The sequence below is a fragment of the Macaca thibetana genome, chromosome X, assembly GCF_024542745.1.
Source record: "Macaca thibetana thibetana isolate TM-01 chromosome X, ASM2454274v1, whole genome shotgun sequence".
NCBI lineage: Eukaryota > Metazoa > Chordata > Mammalia > Primates > Cercopithecidae > Macaca > Macaca thibetana.
Genome location: NC_065598.1, coordinates 113859548 through 113883185, shown reverse-complemented (window position 1 = coordinate 113883185; position 23638 = coordinate 113859548). Strand labels below are relative to the sequence as shown.

The window sequence follows — 23638 nt, the reverse complement described above, 5'->3', positions numbered from 1 at the left end:
CCCAAAGTGGAGGAGTTAGAACCTAATCAGATATTTTGTGTTCAAGTTGAGGGTACTTTCTAACAGGCTGACATGCAGCTGGCACCCACAGTTATGGCTATACTGGTTTTTCTAACTGATCAGTTCCCATGCCATACAGAATGTTAAATATTTGGAATATCGCCCGATTACACTACCTTCAGTCTATGCCTTTTCTAAGAGACAGATTATTCAGGAACTATATATGATCATTATGAGCATCATCCTCTTTAAGTATCAAGAGACTAGATCTTAGAGTCAGACGGCCTGATTCCTGCTATGATTTGAATGTTTATCTTCTCCCAAACTCACGTTGAAACTTCATCCCCAATGTGGCAGTATGGAGAGGATGGGCCTTTAAGAGATAATTGGGTCATGAGGGTTCTGCCTTCATGGATTGATCTATTCACTGATTAATGGATTAATGAGTTATCATGGGAGTGGGACTGGTGGATGCATACGAAGAGGAAGAGAGACCTGAGCTAGCATGCTCAACTCCCTCACCATGTGATGCCCTGTGCAGCCTTGGGACTTTGCAGAAAGTCCCCACAAACAAGAAGGCACTCACCAGATTTGGCCCCTTGACCTTCCACTTCCCTGTCTCCAGAACTGTAAGAAATAAATTCCTTTTTTTTGATAAATTACCCGGTTTCTGGTATTCTGTTATAAACAACAGAATACCAGAAAATACGAAACAAACAATGAACTGAGACAATTCCAATGTTGATTCTACAACTAACTGTTCTAACTCTCAGTGTACTCATAAGTAAACAAGGATAAAGCATCTGGCACATGTGTTCAATAAAAAGAACTTCCAAGTTTGCTTCTTTAAAAAGGATCTATCAAAGAAAGTTATACATCAATATAGTCCCTTGTTTCAGAAGATCTTAAATCCAAAATCATCGTTTTCTATTATTTGTATTGATTGTGCAAAAGATATAACACACTTTTTATCCATATTGTTTTAGAGGACTTCTAAAACTTACCACGGGAAGTTAAAGGCACTATATTGAAGGATGGTTTAATTTTTCCTGCATAATCCTTGACCATTATTTGCACACTGTGTTGTTCAAAACTGGAATCCTTCACTTTGGTCAGATCAAAGGAACAACCAAAGTATTGGCCTTCTTTATAGATCTCTTCACATTGACGAATTTTTTCCAGGCTTCTGTGCCTACGAGAAAAAATGAGACAATCTTCTGCATTATATTCAACAAGGTATTCAAGAAATAAGAGCAGGCTGGGCGCAGTAGCTCACACCTATAATCCCAGCACTTTTGGAGGCCGAGGCAGGCGGACCACTTGAGGTCAGGAGTTGGAAACCAGCCTTGCCAACATGGTGAAACCCTGTCTCTACCAAAAATATAACAATTAGCCAGGTGTGGTGGCAGGCACCTGTAATCCCAGCTATTCAGGAGGCTGAGGAAGGAGAATCTCTTGAACCTGGGAGGCAGAGGTTGCAGTGAACTGAGATTGCACCACTGCACTCCAGCCTGGGTGACACAGTGAGACCCACAAAAAAAAAGGCAGAATTCTTTTTAATGACTAAAGATGTCCATGAAAAGCAATATTCGCAATAGGCAAGATAACTTTAAAAATAAACAACCCTATTTTACAATGTGACTCATTTCATATGCTAGGAAGAAAAGACTGTTTTCTGTTTTATTTATTTATTTATTTATTTATTTATTTATTTATTTATTTATGTATGTATTTATTGAGACAGAGTCTTACTCTGTCTGCCCAGGCTGGAGTGCAGTGGCACAATCTCAGCTGACTGCAGCCTCTGCCTCCGGAGTTCCAGTGATTCTCATGCCTCGGCCTCCTGAGTAGCTGGGATTACAGGCACGCACTGCTACGTCCGGCTAATTTTTTTATTTTTAGTGGAGACAGGGGTTCACCATGTTGGCCAGGCTGGTCTCAAACTCCTGACCTCAAGTGATCCACCGCTTTGGCCTCCCAAAGTGCTGGGATTACAGGCGTGAGCCCCTGCGCCCAGCCTAGATTGTTCCTTTTTGATGAACACTGGTACTATCAGCAGCTATGGAGACTACAGGAGGCCTATTTCTTCTGTATAAGAGAAGACATTCTAAGGCTGGGATTAGAAGTTTCATGCTTCCTGAAAATGCCTATCTGCTGAATTCTATGATTCCTCCTCTGGTCCCTCTGCCCTGCTCCTTCCTTATTTCTTGGCTTGTTCCACTCCCTCCTCCCTCTTCCAGCAGAGAGGGAGTAGGAGGACTACTCACATTCTTCTCTCTTTCTGACTCCCTCATTCACTCACCTCCAGTTTATCACTCTCCTATCCCTCGACTACAGTTTCTATGCTGGGAATTCCTAATCCTGACTACAGTTTCTATGCTGGGAATTCCTAATCCTGACATCTCACCTCAGAACTAATCTCAGATTTCCAACTGCTCCAATTTGAGTGTTCTACCGTTGCCTCAAATCCAGCGTCCAAAACACATCATGCACCCTCTTCCCCACCAAACTGTTTTTTCTTCCAACCTTCCCATTTCCATCAGTCAGAGCTCATTTTCTTTGGGCTCCTAGATTAGATAATTTAAATTAAAATCACCTTTCCCCCCACCTCTGTTCCCTGTATTTTATCACCAAATTCTGTTCTTTCTTCCTTTGCAAAGCTTCCTGGATCCTCGTCTTCTATGATACTCCCATTGCCCACACCCTGAGATTCACACCCTAATGACTACAGGCTCCATTGCTTCTTCAGATTGACCTCCCTGACCTTCATTATTCGTGCCCTCCAATCACTGCCAGGTCAATGTTCTAAAACACAATGGCTTTCTAAGTGTCTCACTCCACTGTGTGGCTTTAACTGTCTTCCATAAGCAGTATTGTAGATACCTTATTTACCATTTCTCCTCTACACATACCTTTCCCCAAAGATCATCAGCATCTAGCCCAGCACAGGCAGACAATGTGTTTATTACACTTTTTTTTTTTAATCTAGGCTATCAGAGAACTGTTTTATAGTAACTGGCAGAAGACAAGAGTCAAGTCTTACATCATCAGCCACAAAGGGAGTTGCACAAAGGTTTTGCAGAAAAGGAAGACGATTTTAAGAAAAATGAACTAAGAGTAAAGAGTCCCAAATCCCTAACCTGTTACTCAGAATCCTCTGTACTACTTTAAGATGCAGGTTCCTCAAACCTTCTCCCAGAGAGTCTGATTTAGAAGGTTTTGCCAGGACCTAGGAACCAGTATTTGAACAGCAATTCTCCAGGAGATTCTGCTGCAAGTCAGTTTAAAAAACAAAAAACAAAAAAACTCAGAGCTAATGTATTTATTCCTTCAAAGGCAGCACAAAGAAATGCTTCAATATAGAAAATGCTTTTTTCCTTCAAAAGGTAGTACATGAGCTTTTCCCCCTAGTTGCAGCTCCCTCTGGTTTATGAAGAAAACAGTGTTGTAAAAATGAAGTTGTTGTCATGACTAGTTTTTGGATCAGACAGTCCTGGAATGTTTCCCGCCCACGGCCAAAAACAGAAACTGAAGAAATTTAATGACATTTTTCTTACATAACTAAAGAAAGCCATGTGTAAAATTGTTTTTTAATGATGAAAGGAACTCCTCGAATGCACAATCTTCTTGATCCCTTTTTCATTTCTGCACCCTGAGTATTCTGCATATGCTCATGGATCTCAGATATGAAATTTTAAAACAATTTGGTTGTAATTTAGAAATAGTTATAGAAGGGAAAATACTGGTTCTGAATAGATAACATTTCTTGAATGCTTGTGAAACATTAACCTAAAACAGCAGGTGATTCCTGTTAAAATTTATATACTGAATTCATCTGCAGAGTCACACTGCAGCTATGAGAAGGAAACTGACAAATTAAAGACTATTTTCCCAACTCAGAAGATGATTAATGTGGTAAAAAACATTCCCTAAAATTCATTGGTATGACTAGTCTGCAGCTCTTCAGGCTAGGGTCTGTTCAATGCCAGACTGTCCCTGCAGGAACACAAGTCATTGCTCTAGGGCTGCAATGAATTATTTTGATTTCAAAAAATGACTCCAGGCCAGGCGTCACGGGTCACGCCTGTAATCCCAGCACTTTAGGAGGCCCAGGCGGGTGGATCACTTGAGGTCAGGAGTTCAAGACCAGCCTGGCCAACATGGTAAAACCCTGTCTCTAATGAAAATACAAAAATTAGCCAGGTGTGGTGGCACGCGCCTGTAATCCCAGCTACTCAGGAGAATCACTGGAACTCGGGAGGCGGAGGCTGCAGTGAGCCGAGATCGTACCACTGCACTCCAGCCTGGGCGATAAAATGAGACTCTGTCTCCAAAAAAAAAAAAAAAAAAAAAAAAAACCTACAAAGAGAGACTGTATATTTTCTGGTTGGGGGTTAGGGAAAACAGTTTCTGGCAGTTTGTTTGATGTGATTTATACTGGTCCCTGCATAAGCAACCATTTCTGGTGCTTGCTAATGGGCACTGTGTCTTGACTCCCTTTCTTTTGTGGTTTTGATTAGAAAGGATCTATCTAGAGGAGAGCAAGAAAGAAGGGAGTATGGGTTAGGTACCAATTCTGTGAGACAGGGGAAGAGGCCAGCACTGTGTACTGACTGCAACTGCAAGGGAGTGGAGATGAATAACAATAATAATTAGTTGTTGTTGTTGTTGTTGTTGTTGTTTTGAGATGGAGTCTTGCTCTGTCGCCCAGGCTGGAGTGCAGTGGCGCGATCTCGGCTCACTGCAAGCTCTGCCTCCCAGGTTCACGCCATTCTCCTGCCTCAGCCTCCTGAGTAGCTGAGACTACAGGTGCCCACCACCACACACCTGGCTAATTTTTTTTGTATTTTTAGTAGAGACAGGGTTTCACTATGTTAGCCAGGATAGTCTCAATCTCCTGAACTCGTGATCCACCCGCCTCGGCCTCCCAAAGTGCTGGGATTACAGGAGTGAGCCACCACGCCCAGCCAATGGTAATAAGAGCTATCATGGATTGAGTGCTTACTTTACATATGCTAGCAGCTAGTCATGGCTCTAAACACTGGCCCTCACAATAACCTTAAGAAGCAGGCACTATTATTACTATCTCCATTTCCCAGATTATAAAACTAAGGCTGAGAGAGAAGGGACTTACCCAAAATCACACTAAAGTAAGGAAGAGAGCCAGGATTTCAACCCAAGCAGTGTGGCCCAGAAAGAATAAGCTGTGAGGTGGTAAGGGGATAAGATACAGAACCTATACCAGCACCATCCAACAGAACTTTCTGGCATTATGGAAATGGTTGCTATCTGTGCTGTCCAATACAAGAGCCACTCATCACTTGTGAAAGTGGCTGGTGAGACTATGCAACTGAAGTTTTAATTTGATTCAATTTTAATTAATTTAAATTAAAACGTAACTAGCCACATGTAGCCAGTGGCTCCTATACTGGATGGCACAGAACTACACTTACAGAAAGAGCCGCTGCTGATGACCAGCTCTGGGACTGTGTATGACAAGAAGTAGGCCAGGTGCGGTGGCTCACGCCTGTAATCCCAGCACTTTGGGAGGCCGAGGCAGGCTTGAGCCCAGGAGTTTGAGAGCAATCTGGGCAACATGGCAAAACCCCATCTCTACAAAAAACACAAAAATTAGCTGGGTACAGTGGTACACACCTGTGATCCCAGCTACTCAGGAGGCTGACGTGGGGGAATGGCTTGGGCCTAGAAGGTTGAAGCTGCAGTGAGCAATGATCACACCAACTGTACTTCAGCCTGGGCAACAGAGCAAGACCCTATCACCAAAAAAAAAAAAAAGTAGGATCCTTGATACCTGCCTCCCTTGGATGCTAGTGACCCACCACTATCTTGGGATTGTGGCTTGAGCCACCTCCAGTGGCTATACAGATTGTTCCCTGCAAAAAGACATCAACTGAGGGCTGAAAGCCAGCCCAAGTACCATCTGCTCTCAGCTTTGGTGACAGCCTGCTTCAGCCCAGAGGAAGAGGAATGCTTTTTCAAATTGGTCAGTCGTTTTTTTTGTAATTCATTCACCCAGAGGAAACATTCTTTTAACAATTTGCATTGAGACTGTGTTTTCGCTACTATATTCCCAAGGCACTTCCCTATTTTTGTCTTAGAAGAACCCCAAGGACTAGGCCACCATCTGCCTCCAGTGGCACCCTGATTCTAATAGCTGGGATAATTTCCTACCCAGTCTGCCATGGAATGAGATACAGTTTTAAGACTTCTTCCCTTCTTTTCCAGCCCCTTATATAGACATAGATTCTTTAAAGGTTTTCCCTGTGGTTTTACCAATAATGACTCCAGGGAAAACAACAGGGGTTAATAGCATAATAAACACATGGATGCTACCAACTCACAAGACATCTTAAAAGCTTGTGTAACAGCTTTCCCTAAACTTTACTGCAACATCAATAGCCAGGCTACTCCTTCTTAGTAAGGTTTAGTTTTTTGGCCCCTTCTTAGCAATTCTTTAGGGATCTGGATCTACTCAATCCTTCTCTCTTTTTATTCATGAACGATAATACTCCTCAGTTGCTTATACCTCGTAAGTCATCACTGAAATCTTCTCTAGCTTGGGATCCTACCAAACATTCACAACTTGTTTATAGAATACCTACTAAATATCAGGCACCAGGAGAAACAAGACACAGCTCCTGCTCTCAAGAGAAACTGAAGCCTGGCAGGTTACCACCAAGTAACAGGAAATGACAACACAATGTGCTAGGTAGTATGACACAAGAAATTGCAAGGTGCCGTGGGACAAGAGGAAGGGGCACATGTCTAGACTTGAGAGGTCAAGGCAGGCTTTCTGGAGAGGAAATGGTGTCTGGGCTGAAATAAAGATAAAGACAAATAAGAAGCATCCAAGTGGAAAGGAAAGGCCTGGGCTACAAGAGGATGCAGAATGTTTCCACTATTCTGTGTGAATATTCTGTTTGAAATCTAGTGTTCTGTTTGAGTATTTGAAGAAAGCAGTCTGAGGAACTGAAAGAAGTTTGCTGTGGGCAAACGGTAGGCTGCAAGAGGGGTGGGGGTGCGTGGAGGCACATGCAACCGAGTCTGGAGAGGTTGACAGGGGCCAGGTCGGTCATAAAGCAATTTGTCTGTCATGCTGGAGAGTTTGGACTTTAACCTAAAGCCACCAGGGAGCCACTGAAGGGTTTTCAGTAAAGGAGAAACAACAGGTATCAAGAGTGAGCAGGTGAAACTACAAAACCTCAAATGAGATTTACATCAGGGGGAAAAAAAGAAACAGACTTCAGACACAACCACACAGAACTTCTGGCTCCACCTTCAGGACTTCCCAACTTTGCCAGGAGGATCCTTCCACCAGGGAGGAGTGCGGATGTGAATCCTGGGGCAACTTTGGAGGTTTTCATCCAAAAGTGTGTGTGTGTGTGTGTGTGTGTGTGTGTGTGTGTGTTTTGCATTCTATTCCATGGTATAGCCATGAGTGTTTTAATGTATCAAAAATGCTTTCCATCATGTCATCAGGCAAAGCAGACACTCTAGCATGAAAGGCCATGTCTATCCAGTAGCTTCACAAGTCTTGGACATGGCCCTCCACATCCCATTCTCTCAGAAGCAGTCTTAACAAATGACAGTCAGGGAACAAGGCCATGTGGAGGCAGACTGCCTATGCTAGGTCTCCCCTTCTCCACCCTGATATCACAATGATTAAATATCTCCATTTCTCAAAACGCTCTTCCTCAGAGGCCAGCCTCAGAGAAACTTCCCCATCTGGGCAGTCTGCCTCCTTCATCAAAGCCTCCCAGTCCCCTCTCCATCCACCCATCCACCTCCCCTCAACCACCAACCCAAGCTTCAACCTAACTTCCCACAGGAATCTATCCCTCTGCAACAGCCTTCAGTATACACTGTCTTCTTTAATTTAATGCAGGTCACTGTATCAGGCACTATCTTCTCTATAGTTTAAGCTTTAGGAGAGAAGAGATATGTTTCTTGTCTCTGTTGTGCATTCAGTGGTTTATCCACAAAGTGTTCTAAATAAAAGTTTACTGAATTAAATTGGATTAACCTGGTCTTTCTTCCTTGTTCTGTTGCTAATAATTCTAGGCTCTAAAGGGAATGATGGAAGACTAACTTAGAAATTTAAGAAACTTTGGAGTAGATACAGTCACAAATACCAAATACTGAAGTATCAAATATCAAAATATCAAAGTTATTTTGCAGGAAGCTAAACTACTTTTTGAGGCTGGGTGTGGTGGCTCACACCTGTAATCCCAGCACTTTGGGAGGCCGAGATGGGCAGATCACTTGAGGTCAGGGATTTGAGACCAGCCTGGCCAACATGTTGAAACCTTGTTTCTACTAAAAATACAAAAATTAGCCAGGCATGGTGGTGCATGCATGTAATTCCAGCTGCTTGGGAGGCTGAGGCAGGAGAATCACTTGAACCCAGGAGACAGAGGTGAGCTGAGATCGCACCACTGCACTCCAGCCTGGGTGACAGAGCAAGACTCTATCTCAAAAACATAAACAAACAAACAAACAAACTACTTTTTGACCCCAGACATGATATCACTTTCCTTTTTAAAAGTAGATATCAATAACTCATACATTGCTAGTGGAAATGTAAGGTGAACTAGCTTCTTCAGAAAATAGTTCGGCATTTTTTAAGAAAAACTAAATACACAATTACTACATGACCCAGCAATTGCACTCTTGGGCATTTATTCCAGAGAAATGAAAAGTTATGTTCATATAAAAATCTGTATGTGAATATTTACAGTAGCTTTATTCATAATAGCAAAACACTGGAAACAACTGAGATATCCTTTAATGAATGAATGGTTTAAAAAACTGGTACATCCATATCATGGAATACTACTGAGCTATAAAAAGGAGTGGCCTCTTGATATACAACTACTTGTACAGATCTCCAGGGTATTACGCTGAGTTTTTTTTTTTTTAAACCAGTCTTAAGTGGTTATGTACTATAGGATTCCATTTCAGTAACATTCTTGAAATAATAAAATTAAAGAGATGGAGAACAGATTAGTGGTTGCCAGAGGTTACAGGATTGGGGGAGAGGGGTGTACAAGGAGAGATGGTTTAAGATGGAGGTGAGGCTGGGCGCGGTGGCTCACTCCTGTAATCCCAGCACTTTGGGAGGCCGAGACGGGTGGATTACAAGGTCAAGAGATCGAGACCATCCTGGCTAACACGGTGAAACCCTGTCTCTACTAAAAATACAAAAAATTAGCCAGGCATGGTGGCGGGCGCCTGTAGTCCCAGCTACTTGGGAGGCTGAGGCAGAAGAATGGCATGAACCTGGGAGGCGGAGCTTGCAGTAAGCTGAGATCGTGCCACTGCACTACAGCCTGGGAGACAGAGCGAGACTCCGTCTCAATTAAAAAAAAAAAAAAAGATGAAGGTGAGTGTGGCTACAAAAGGGCAACTCCTCATGGTGATGGAACCATTGTATATCTTCACATGTGATAAAACTGCATACAACTATACATATACACACACACGAGTGCATGTAAAACTGTTGAAATAGGACGGAGGTTTTCGGATTGTACCAATGCCAACTTTCTGGTTTTGATAATGCACTATAGTTACACAAGATGTTACCACTGGGAGAAACTGAGTGAAGGGTATATGGGATCTCTCTGTACATTTTTTCTGGTAATATATAGGATCTATACTTGAAAATAGAAAGTTTATTTAAAAAGTAGACACCAAAGGCAGATGCATTTTTCATTGAAGCAAATTGTCCATCTTGTTGGGTTTGCAGAAAAAAATAGACCGTTCTTTTTTTTAACTAGGTTGGATCCAAAGGCTCCCAACACAATCAGTCTTCCGGTAATTGTACTGTACATACTCACCAATAGTAGAGAGTATAGTTAGTGTCGGGACTGGTATTCCTTCCAGGGAGCCAAGAACACTTCATGTAGCTCAGGTTGTGCCAAATGCATTGAAGCTCAGTCACAGCGGACTCAGGATCACCTACAATATCCAGGCCAAGAGTTTAAGACCCTTCTTTCCTTGTAATGCAAAGTAGCGAATCACTCTTTGGCATGGGGGATGATGAGAGTGCTTCATGCTGCTTCGTCAGAAAGCAAACTCTTCATCTTTCACCCCATTTTACCCAGAAGTCACCCAGGATGGAGGAAACCCAAATCTAATTTGTTCACAACCTTCTCTCTTACCTCCTGATACAAAGAAAACATCTTCCCTATCCCTGAGGGACCCTAAGTAATACCCGTAACTGGAGGGAGAGATAAAAGATCAAAAACTATTTCAATCATAGACAATATCCACACAATTCCTAAATGAATGTGGATATACAAACAACCCTTATGTCTACATCTGCCTTAAAAAAATTATTGAGGTACAATTTAACTTTCTGTCTTTTGGTCAATACTGACACTTTTTTTTTTTTTTAAAGAAACATTCAGCCAGGCAGGATGGCTCACGCCTGTATTCCCAGCATTTTGGAAGGCCAACAAGGGTGGATCATTTGAGGTCAGGAGTTCAACAGCCTGGCCAAATTGGCGAAACCCTGTCTCTACTAAAAATACAAAAAAATAGCCGGGTATGGTGGCACACACCTGTAGTCCCAGCTACTCGGGAGGCTGAGGCACAAGAATTGCTTAAACCGGGGGGGTGGAGGTTGCAGTGAGCCGAGATCTTGCCACTGCACTCCAGCCTGGGTGACAGAATGAGACTCTGTCTCTAAATAAATAAATAAACAAACATTCCTCTTAAAGCAATTCCGGGCAAAGGTAAGCCTAACTTAACTCTTAGTAGTTGCCTCTTACGTGTCATGACTTTAACAGCCCTAGTATCTTTCTGACCTAAAATCTCTATCTTTACAAAGCCATTTTAGTTAAGGTATAATGTCTTTAAATTAAACACCTCTGTTTAAAACGTAAATCTGTTATCCCTCATGATCCTTGAAGGGGTACTACGCTGAGCCATCATCAATCATTTTATGTCATAGCATAGTATAATAATTATTATTTTTTGAGACAGAGTCTTGTTCTGTCACCCAGACCGGAGTGGAGTCGTGCGATCTTGGCTCACTGGCTCACTTCAACCTCCACTTCCCGGGTTCAAGCAATTCTCCTGCCTCAGCCTCCTGAGTAGCTGGGACTATAAGTGTGCGCCACCACACCTGGCTAATTATTATTTTTTTCTCCATGTTGACTAGGCTGGTCTCAAACTCCTGATCTTAGGTGATTCGCCCGCCTTGGCCTCCCAAAGTGCTGGGATTACAGGCGTGAGCCACTGCATCCAGAGATACCATCATCATGCCCAGTTTACAGATGAGGAAACTAAGGTGCAGAGGGGCTAAGACATTTGCCCAAGGTTACACAGTTAATAGCTGGCAGAGCTGGGACTTAGACAGTTGGTTTCTGGTAGCCCTGCACTTAATCAGTATATGCTACTCCCTGTATGTAACATAAGAGCCAGAAGGACACTGGGTGAGGTGGGATTGGGGAACAATGATCATCCTCACTACTTGACAGCTTTTCCTAGGGTTGTCTTGTATTATCTTGTCTAGACTTGTATTGGAGCCAGGCCAGCATACTATTTTTCTCTTTAAACACCTTTTCCCAAATATATCCTGCATATCAAACTAATTATCACATATAATGGGTAAGACAGTATTTTGTTTTTCATTTTGAAAGCACTGGGACTGAAATGTGAAGACATATAGCAAGTCACTCAATTCCTTTCTTCCTCATAAAATGGATCAGGGTAATAATACATGCCTTACTCACTTCCCAAGATAAGCTTGTGAGTCTCGACCTAAGGGAGGTGTGTGTGTGCGCGCGCGCGTGCGCTCATGTGCACATGCATACACGTGCATGTGTATATCATTTTTTAAATTATTAAATTTTATATAACTATTAGGTATTGTTATTCAAGTTGTTTGTAAGCTTCTTCAAGACAGAGACATACTCATATTTTCATTGAGCTGCTAGCACCTAGTATAATGCCTGGCACTTATTAGACTCAGAAAATGTTTGAGAATTGAATGAATTAATGAACGATGCACAAAAGCATTGGAGTATTTGGATTTATTCTCTAAACACCAAGAGATAGTGCTTTCAGTTGTTACCTTCAGGGGGCGAGATGCATTTTTCAACCAAAATGCTAGGCTTCTCACTTTCATTGGTGCTACACTGGGACCCCACTTGCAGACAAATCTTCTCATTCAGGGGCACTTCTTTTGAACGACGAGTTTCTGGAGCTAGTTTCTAAGGTTAGAAAATTGTAAAAGGCATTGCTTCAGCAAACACACACTTAAATAATGAAACATTACATGTCCAAATGTGTTGGTTTTTGTTTGTTTTTTGTTTTTCTAATTAAAAAAGTCCTCAAATGGTATAGATCAGTGATTCTCCATTGGGGGCGATTTTGTTCTCCCTGCCACTCTCAGGGACATTTGGCAATATTGAACATTTTTTATTGTCCTAACTTGGGAGGGGGAGGTTACCGGCGTCTAGTAAGTAGAGGTCAAGGATGCTGCTAAACATCCTACAATGCACACGACAGCCCCCCTCCTCCTACAACAAACCCTTCACCAAATGTCAGTAGTGTCACCATTGAGAAACCCTGGTGTAGATAAAATAATTTCCCACATTTTAAAGGTATAAACATGAAATTTACCTATAAATCTACAATGCTAACATATCAACTCTCTAAAGACAATTCTAAAGGAAACACAGTATGATTATCAAAATTCACTTAGAAGTAGATGCACTGTACCATGAAAATTAAGGTAAAAAAGGAATGCTTTAAGAATCCAGGAATCATGCCAGGCTCAGTGGCTCACGCCTGTAATCCCAGTACTTTGGGAGGCTTAGGCAGGCAGATCGCTTAAGCCCAGGAGTTTGAGACCAGCCTGGACAACATGGCAAAACCCCATCTGTACAAAAAAAAATATTGGCCAGGCATGGTGGCTCATGCCTGTAGTCCCAGTTACTCATGGGGCTGAGGTGGGAGGATCACTTGAGCCCGGTGGGGGAGGCTGCAGTGAGCCAAGATTGCAGCATTGCACTCTAGCCTGGACAATGCAGTGAGACCCTGTCTCAAAAAATAAAAATCCAGTAATCATGGTTACTTCTGGGTAAGGAAGTAAAGGAGGGGGACCTGACGGCTGAAGAGAGACTTTTCATTAAACCTCTTTGTCTACTGTTTGACTATTTTGACTACCTCATATATATGTATAAATTTCAAACACTGCTATACGTGCTGAGTATATACATTCTCATTCTGAAAAGTAGATATGCTTTGTGGAACCATAGGAAGCCAATTTGTAGACATCATAGAGACATAAATCACCAGCCTGGTTACTATGACTTAGAATAATGAGATTAATGGGCTGTCTGGGAAACAAACATTTCCCAAATTGACAGAGTTGGAATAATTAAGAATGGAGCTGCTTTTAATCAGAGCTCCAAGGAGAGCATTTCCTGTTTTGCAATAGCTTCTGACTCAAGTCAGAGATACTATTTCATCTACATGTTGATGGCCATGAAGGGGAAAATTTGCTACAGTTAGTTCTATCTACTACCGTAAAGAGCTATTCTGCCATGTCACATGCCTGCTGCCAGCTGAGCATGAGGGCAACTGTGAGATACCCCCAAAACCAGGACATATGGATGGCCTCTGAGAAGTAACTAGCAAGTCAACAATGAATAAATCATAGCAAGGACACAAAAACAAAATCACTTTATAGAACCAGAATAGTTCTTAGGTCCAGTCAAGACAGCACTCTGAAAAGGGAGTTGGTCAGCCCTGGAAGAACAGAAAAAGAAATGTCTGTGAGCAAAATCCTGACAGGGAAGAAAAAGGGGGTGACACAGGAATGTGGACATTGAATTTTTCTGTCCCACTGGCAAAGCTGTTTACCCTCAGTAGGGCCTCCAGCTATTCTTAGACGAGTACGTTTTTACAACTAATTTCTGATTCCTCACCAAGAAATCTACTTAACATTTGGCCTCCTATATAGGCTCTGCTGACAGGGATGAAATGCACCAGTTATGCTGACAGAAATCTTCCTAGACTGCTTCACCATTATCATTACCATTTTCACAACAAAGTAAAAAATTAGCCCTTGAGAGATGCATGTGTGCTGAGGAAATGAGGTTTCCGAGTATGTGAAGCTGAAGACCTGCCTCCAGGATCATGGTAATGGTGGCAGGAAAGCTTCGAATACAAATTTTACCAACCTCACAATTTTACTAAGCGCAAGTCCTATATATCTCTGAAGAAGCCACCTTTATCCAAGGATCCATGGCAATTCTTGTTTGGAAGCTATATTTGCCCTTTGAAGACACCAGGGGAAAATGCACAGTCAAATGTCAAATTAGACTGTACAGTCAAATATAGTCAAATTAGAATCATCATGAAAATAATCCCAGTTTTCATATTATAATGGACACTGTTCCAGTTAGAGGGTTACAGAGTTTTAATACACAAAAATTATCACAACGGAATTTTTAATTTAAAAAATGCCTTAGTGGCCAGGCGTGGTGGGTCACACCTGTAATCCCAGCACTTTGGGAGGCCAAGGTCACCTGAGGTCAGGATCACCTAAGGTCAGGAGTTTGAGACCAGCCTGGCCAACACAGCAAAACCCTATCTCTACTAAAAATACAAAAACATTAGCTGGTCGTGGTGGCATGCACCTGTAGTTCCAGCTATATTTGGGAGGCTAAGGCACAAGAATTGCTTGAACTCTGGAGACAGAGGTTGCAGTGAGCTGAGATCACACCACTACACTCCAGCCTGGGCAACAGAGCAGACTCCATTTCAAAATAAAATAACATAAAAAATTTTAAAATGCCTTAGTATCTAAATCTGAACCTTATGCTTTAGGCATATGAATAATAACACAGAAAAGGGACAGTAGAGGGAAAATTTTTTCAAATAATAATTTTTTAAAATTTCTTTCAAAGTTCAAGGTAAACAATATTAAATTGGCACTAATATAGTAGGAACCCAGATTATTAACAACTGCCAAGTCAAGCATACCTCTCTGTATCACACAAGAAACTAAATTCCTAAATTCCTTCCATTAGATTTTTTTTTTTTTTTGAGACAGAGTCTTGCTCTGTTGCCCAGGCTAGAGTACAGTGGCATGATCTCGGCTCACTGTAACCACTGCCCCCTGGGTTCAAGCGATTCTCCTGCCTTGGCCTCCCAAGTAGTTGGGATTACAGGTGCACACCACCACGCCCGGCTAATTTTTGTATTTTTAGTAGAGAGGGGGTTTCACCATGTTGGCCAGGCTGGTCTTGAACTCCTGACCTCAGGTGATCCACCCAACTCGGCCTCCCAAAGTGCTGGGATTACAGGCATGAGCCACCACGCCCAGCCCTTCCATCGAATCTTGATGAGGTATGTGTGATGGCTCCCACGTGACTTTTGGCTTTGGTGAATCATTCCCACTGGTAGCTGCTGTATGACGTTATGCTCCACCGTGTAGGGAATCTGGTTCTCTTTTAAAATTTATCAAAAACCAAGGCAAGAGTCCTGAACTGATCTCCCCAGACCGATGTTCACTTGGCTGGACTGCACCTCTCTCAACTCCAGAATTCCTTTCTCAAAAAGAAAGGGAATTAGCTTCAGCATCTTCCTATTTGGATGCCTGGCCTTTTCATTTGCCTAATGGGACTTGCCCATTTCTTAGTGATGAAAGATATCTAAAATCTGATGCCAGATCCTCCTTCTACTTGCCAGCTGAGGAACTATTAGACATTACTTTAAAAATGGTGGAGGGCAGCCATTTACACTAATCTTTTCTTTTTCAAAGATCCTCTGCAAATCCCTGTCTCTCAACTTGATGAGCCTCCAATCTTAAGATTGAAAATGACCTCAAGAGTTTATCTCATTTAGCAACTTGGGACCTTTGAACACTTTCCTAAGCCCCCTAATGTACGAACTATCATAATGTCATCACTTCAATATGCCTCAGGGATAAATATACCTCAGTTTGGCCCCATGATGCTAATGCTGTACCCAAAGAACAGAAAGAGGAGAGGAAAATTACTTCTGCCATTCATTTTCAGCCTCAGGATGATAAACTTGAAAAAGGTCCAGACAGGATATCTCCTATCACTGATTGGAAGGAATAATCTGTGTTCATCACAACTGTAGGACTGATGGCCATCAATGCTGTCAAATGGCTAAAATAAATGAGCTGGCCTTAGGCAGAGGTCCCCCTTTTTGGTCTCTATCTGGTTTCTTCAGGGGTAAAATGGAAGAAACAAGATTAAATGATAATATTAGGCTGAACCAAATAATACTGACAACATTCAACCATTTTGATCCATAAAAGTGGTAATTTCACATGGCTCAACCTAACAACAGTAACAATAATAAAAGCTAACAATTACCTAGCACTAACTCTGCGTCAGGTGCATTACAAACCTCATCTCCTTTAACGCACATGCCATCCATATTCAGTAGGTACTATTATTACCCACCCTGCCCCCAACAACCCCATATTTTACAAACAAGAAAATGGGAGCTCAGAGAGGTTAAGTGATTTGCCCAAAATCAAACAGCTTGAAAGGGGAAGAGATAAAATTTCAAGCACAATTCTATCTGATTCTACTGTCTCCTAAAATTACATTTAACTCTAAATTTCTGTACATACACTAAGGAAATAGCCCGATTTCTAGGCTAGAATACCAGCCTGGCTACCTGATTGATCCTTGACAACTTAAGAAAAAGGGACCTGAAAAGCAACCTCTCCTCAGGGTTTCAGTTAGACACTTGGGTGATTATAGGGTTTACATCCAGAGGCGTTTAGGGTCTCTCTCTGAATTTCTCAAGGCTCAATTACCAAAAATCACCACTAAGACTCCAAATGCCTAAGGCCCTTCCTTAGGAGGAACAAGAGGAAGCCAACAGTATGTAAAGGTGAACTCCAGTCTCACTGCTGGTAGTATCATTGGCTTCCACATTTAGAAGACCTCTTTTAAAATGCAAATACTTCTGACAAGCCTCAATTCTTCATCAATTAACGCCTAAGCCATAAGTAATACCTCAGCAAGCCAAGGGAGAGGAAGGCAGATAGCAAATTTCCCTCCAGACGAAGAGCATGTTCCATCCTGACTATTAAACTTTTATATACATTATTTTCTGTGTTCCGGCAAGCCAGGGAAACGAGTAAAGCCATACTTTATACGTAAGGAAACAAAGGCTCAGAGAGGTTAAGCACTTTATCCCGGGCTATAGAGTCAGTTAAGAGTGACAGTGCCAACCAGAAGCTAGTTCTCCTGACTCTTCCTGCCACCAAAGCTGCCTGAACTTGGTGCTTCTACAATTCACCAACGCAAAGCACTGTTGCTAATAACTTCTCATTCTGCCTACTCAAAATCCCGGACAAACTCAACCCCAAACACCCAACCCCCTCGCCGTCGCCACCCTGCAACAAACACATACACACTGAAAGAAGGTATGAAAACATTAAAAAAAAAAAAAAAAAAACAGTTGAATAAGATTATCATAAAGAACCTGAAATTATCCAAACCTATTAACAAAAATTCACTTATATCAGTTGACTAGAAATCTTGAAATTCTTCCTCCTTTTTCCTCAGGCATTATGGAACCCTCTATTCAAACACACCTGCCACTGACATCTTACTTTTTCACTTTCCATATGGCCATTTACTTTTACGCCACATAGTGCTTTTATAGCTATTTGTCCATGTGATTAGCAAGATGGTACATGTAAAAATTCCCTGAAAAATTAAGTGTTATAGAGATACAAGGCGATATAGCTACAGACAGGAACACAGGAACAAATTTTAACAATAACGTAATTATTTATTCAGTACCTTAGAGAAAAAGATATCTAATATTTCCGGAGAAAAAGATATCTAATATTTCCTGTCAAAGCAATCTCAATTGCATTTAATTGTCAAACAATTAGGAAATATTTTTAAGTGTTCACTTGTGTCAATAGTTGCTTCTGTAATTTCTCCAACTGAAATTTAAACACACCCTAAAATATAATTTCCACTTTGATATAAGATTAGAATTTGGCTTATTCTTGGCTCCAATTCATAGTGTTCACTTTACCTCATCAATGTAACATGTTGCAGAAAACTTACCTTATCTTGTTTGTCGCCAAAATGACTAAAATACCATAGACTACAATTTGGGCTGGCTCCCTCGGGTGGATTCCATGTCCATATTACTGTGCAGAGGTTTTCAACAGAGACACTCAAATTTGTCACAGGTGGTTGAGTTTCTGTTCAAATCAAGGACAAAAAAAATGAATTTATCAACAGTATTTTTAATGGTTTGCTTAATAATTCTCCCAAGTTCTGGAGGGCAAGATAGTAATAGCTGAGTTAACAATATCTAACATATACTGGGCCAGGGACTATTCTAAATATTCTACACATATTAATCCATTTAATCCTCACAACAATCTTTGAGATAGGGACTAGTATTAGCCTCATGTTTTTTTGTTGTTGTTGTTGTTTGAGATAGAATCTTACTCTGTAACCCAGGCTGGAATGCAGTGGCACGATCTCAGCTCACTGCAGCCTCTGCCTCCTGGGGTGAAGTGATTCATCTAGCCTGTTACTGGTACTACAGGCACACGCCACCACGCCTGGCTAATTTTTGTAATTTTAGTAGAGATGGGTTTTCACCATGCTGGCTAGGCTGGTCTCGAACTCCTGAGCTCAAGTGATCCACCCGCCTCGGCCTCCCAAAGTGCTGGGATTACAGGTGTGAGCCACCACGCCCAGCCTACTGGCCTCATGTTAAAGATGAGGCAACTAAGGCAACAGGCACGTGAAGTCATTTGTTCCATATACCATGGTTACAGTAAATGAGGCAGAGCTGGGACTGTCACTTGAAAAGTGTGGCCCCAAGGTCACATTCTTAACCACTTTCATAGAAAAGAGTGATATTCTTAAATACTAATATTTCCAAGTTGTCCTCTTCCAGGAATTTGGGGTTCCCTAACCTTGGGATACACACCTCACTCAACACAGACTGTTCAGGCTGGGCACGGTGGCTCACACCTGTAATCCTGGCACTTTGGGAGACCAAGTGGCTTGAGCCCAGGAGTTTGAGACCAGCCCAGGCAACATAGCAAAATCCCGTCTATACAAAAAAAGTTACAAAAGTTAGCCAAGCATGCTGGTACATGCCTATAGTCCCAGGTACTGGGGGGCTGAAGCAAAAGAATGACTTGAGCCCGGGAGTTTGAGGCTGCAGTGAGCCAAGATCATGCCACTGCATTCTAGCCTGGGTGACAGAGCAAGACAGGGTCTCAAAAACAATGACAACAACAACAAAAAACAGATTGTTCAAAATCTCAGCAGTTCTATAAGTAAGTTTAAGAAGCTCATCTTTAATTCTGCTTGCTAACATGACCTGGTAATTGTTTTTTTATAGCTTTTTCCAAAGAAGTACTGAGAAAGAGACTTAGCAGCCCTTGTTCCCCTGAGGTCTGACACTAAACAGCTAGAGCTAGAGCTTTGACTAATCTGAAGAGGGAAGAGAAACAGGAGGAACTGTGAAACATAATTTTAAACTTTCCTGAGAACTTCTCCTGAGACCAAGACTATCAAAATCATCCCCCAGAAACTGGGTGATGGGTGTGCAGGAACCCTCTGTCCTACCTTTGCAACTTCTCTGTCCTACCTTTGCAACTTTTCTGTCAACCAAAAATTATTTCAACATAGAAGTTTATTAAAGTTATTTGAAAATAATTCCCCCAAATTTTCTAAAGTGATGAACGGAATCATTATTAATTACTTAAGGATTATAGTAATAGTAATTTACCAAATGATAAGAGTTAAATCTTGTACTCTATGCACTAATACTTTGGAGTGCATTGGGCCTGTTACATAATCAGCAATATTTATACTGTTACCTTCCTCTCTAACTGAGCAAAAAATTCCACTTGTCCCAAAACATCAAACTCACAGGCACTCTGTAGTTGAGTTTTCTCATAGCAGTGACTTGGTCAGCAGTCTACAAAGGCCCTTGACCCTCAACATTCATTCCCTGGTGATTATTTAAAAGTCAGAAAACAGATGTTGACGAGGCTGTAGAAAACAGGGAATGCTTATACCCTGTTGGTGGAAATGCAAACAGGTTCCACCACTGTGGAAAGCAGTTTAGAGATTTCTCAAAGAACTTAAAATAGGCCGGGCACGGTGGTTTACGCCTATAATCCCAGCACTTTGGGAGGCTGAGGCGGGCAGATCACTTGAGATCGTGAGCTCGGGACCAGCCTGGACAACATAACAAAACCCCACCTCTACTAAAAACACAAAAATTAGCCAGGCATGGTGGTGTACACCTGTAATACCAGAAACTCAGGGGGCTGTGGCATAAGAATCACTTGAACCCAGGAGGTGGAGGTTGCAGTGAGCCAAGATCGCACCACTGCATGCCAGCCTGAGCAACAGAGCAAGACTCTGTCTCAAAAAAAAAAAAAAAAAAAAGGACTTAAAATAGAACTACCATTCAGCCCAACAATTCCATTAGCTGATATATACCCAAAGGAAAATAACTCATTCTATCATAAAGACACATGCACCTGTATGTTCACTGCGGCACTATTCACAAAAGCAAGGACACGGAATTAACCTAAGGGCCCACCAACAGTGGATTGGATAAAGATAATGTGGCACATATACATCATGGAATACTATGCAGCCACAAAAAGAATGAAACCATGCCCTTTGCAGCAACATGGATGGAGCTGGAGGCCTTTATCCTAAGTGATTTAATGCAAGAATAGAAAACCAAATACCGCATGTTCTCACTTATAAGTGGGTGTTAAACACTGAATACACATGATCATAAAGATGGAAACAACAGACACTGGGGATCACTAGACAGGGGAGGGAGGGAGGTGGGTTTGGGGGCCAAAGAACCACCTGTTGGGTACTATGGTTACAGCCTGAGTGATCAGATAGTTGGGACCCCAAGTCTCAGCATCATGCAGTTTACCCATGTAGCAAATCTGCACATGTACTCTCTAATCTATAATAAAATTTGAAATTAAAAAAAAATCATTCCCTCTTCTAACTCTACTATCAACAGCTTTTCCCAAGGTCCAACTGTGAGAAGGAGCAGCCCACAGCAGGATAAGGCCTTGTGGAAGCAAAGAATTCCTATTGCACTGCATTAAAACTGAGCTAGTACCAGGAAGCACCAATGGCTCAGGCAACAGAGCTATAGTTAGGATGTTAAGTGATTAAAAGCATGTATGACTTTCCATTTTGGCCTTTCTAACACCATATCAATGATATTTTTGAAGACAAATCATTTGTCAGGTAGAGAGCCTCTAATAAAAACATTGTTCCTACTGGAGACCACTATTTACTGTAGGATTATCTGCCTTATTCTGCAGTTCCCAGACACACATCCAACATACCTAGTTTAGCACTTCCAGTGCTCTCCCTACCCGCCTACCTCCCACTCCCACACAAATATTAAAGCCCTGATAATAAAAATATACCTATTTGTGGTTCATTTCAATTGTACTCCAATTTTCAAGGTAATTTAAAACCTCTTAAAACCTACTTTAACCTCAGTTTTGAAATAAAACAATAGCCTGCCCTATATTCAACCTTTTAAATGGGATTAATATTTTCCCATCTGTTTTGAAGTGTCCTTTGGTCAGATCTTCTAACTAGTTTGCATTTTGGGCTTCTTGGAGCTATCTGCTATCCTTTTCTTTTTCTCTTCCGGTTCCCTCCATATCTTTTGATTTTTCTACTTCCTACACTTTAAACACACACACACATGGATTCTGGGAATATGGCAAGAGTAGGAAGTACCAGACATCTGTCTCCTCACCTAGATAACAATGGTAGTGGCAGAATCTGTTTGATGTAACAATTTTGGAAGACTGCAGAGTTATATTAGGAAACACTTATATTGAAGGCTTGCAATCTCCAAGGAAACGCTTGAACAACAAATTGCAATAAATTTCAATCAATGTCAGCTTTTACACAGTAGTAGCTGCCCATCCTTCATCCCCAACCCGATGGCAGGCAGCTGTGCACATGTTCCTGGAGCCCTCTGCCCACAGCTTGTGGGCTCTGTGGGCAAAAGTACTCTGTCCTCCAAATATCAGGGATTTGTATTCTGATTACTGATTGCTGCTTCTGATCACAGAGGTACAGACAAAGAGGCTGGCAGCCACTGTGGTTGCACCTATCCCCATTGTTGCAAGCCCTCCCTATCTAGCTAAAGTGATTTCCAGAAGATGTAAAAGAATGGCGCTCTTCCCTTGTCACCTCATTTTTCTCCTTTTCCACTTTTGGGAGCCAGGCATTAAAGATTAGAAATTCTAAAATGACGACAGAGGCTGGGCATGGTGACTCACGCCTATAATTCCAGCACTTTGGTAGGCCAAGGCAGGAGGATTACTTGAGGCCAGCAGTCAAAGACCAGCCCTGGCAACACTGCAAGATCCCATCTCTACCAAAACAATTTTTTGGTTTGTTTGTTTAAATTAGCTAGGTGTGGTGGCATGAATCTGTAGTTCCAGCTCCTCAGGAGACTGAAGTGGGAGGATCACTTGAGCCCAGGGATTCGAGGTTACAGTGAGCTATGATCACACCACTGCACTCTAGCCTGGGCAACAGAGCGAGACTAAGTCTCAGAAACAAAACAAAACAAAACAAAATGAAACAAAACTACATATACAGAGAAAAATAGAAAGTGACCACACATGCTCAGGGAAAGCCCAGAAAAAAACCTGAGAAGACTAAGTTTACACTTCAGGTTGATGCTCAACACACAGCCTACAATAATCAAAAAAATAAAAACAATACATAAAACAATAACAAAAAACAGCAAATCCTGGGGGAAGGGGGGAATCTGGTTTCCAGAGAAACCAGATTTAAATGTCCAGTTTTTAACAAAAAATCACAAGGCAGACAAAAAAACAAACACACAAACAAACAAACCAGGAAACTATGGCCCATTCAAAGAAAAAAAGTTAAACAACACCAAACCTGTCCCTGAAAAAGATCTGATGGCAAATACATTAAAGAAAGATTCTGAAACAAATATCTTCAGATGTTCACAGAACTAAAGGAAGATGTGGAGAGAGTCAAGAAAATGATATGTAAGCAAAATGAAAATACCAATAAAGAGACAGAAAACCTAAAAAGAGACCGAAAAGAAACTCTGGAGCAGAAAAGCACAACAACTGAAATGAAAAATTCACTAAAAAGAATCAAAGGTAGATTTGAGCAGGCAGAAGAAAGAATCAATAAACTTGAAATTAGGGCAATAAAAATTATTGAGTCCGAGGAACAGAAAGAAAAAAAGATTGAAGAAAAGTGAACAGAGTCTAAGAGACCTGTGGTATACTATCAGCAGACCAATGTACGCATTATGGCGGTTCCAGGAGAAGAAAGAGAAAAGGAAAGAAAGAATACTTGAAAAAATAATGAGCCAGGTGTGGTGGCTCATCCCAGCACTTGGGGAGGCCAAGGCAGGCAGATCGCCTGGGTCCAGGAGTTCAAAACCAGCCTAGCCTACATGGCAATACCCCAGTTCTACTAAGAATACAAAAATTAGCTGAGTGTGGTGGTGCACATCTGTAATCCCAGCTACTTGGGTGGCTGAGGCAGGAGAATTGCTTGAA

The 23638-nt window shown here is 41.7% G+C and overlaps 1 protein-coding gene across 1 annotated transcript in view; it reads right to left on the bottom strand.

Annotated features, from left to right (window-relative positions):
• IL13RA1 (interleukin 13 receptor subunit alpha 1) overlaps nucleotides 1-23638 on the bottom strand; it is a 66595-nt gene that overhangs the window by 34939 nt on the left and 8018 nt on the right. The window contains exons 2-5 of the mRNA XM_050776106.1: nucleotides 18111-18250; nucleotides 12101-12239; nucleotides 9858-9978; nucleotides 1005-1192 (exon numbers count right to left, since the gene is read on the bottom strand). Coding sequence (XP_050632063.1) covers nucleotides 1005-1192; nucleotides 9858-9978; nucleotides 12101-12239; nucleotides 18111-18250 — 588 coding nt within the window. The remainder of the gene's footprint in view (nucleotides 1-1004; nucleotides 1193-9857; nucleotides 9979-12100; nucleotides 12240-18110; nucleotides 18251-23638) is intronic.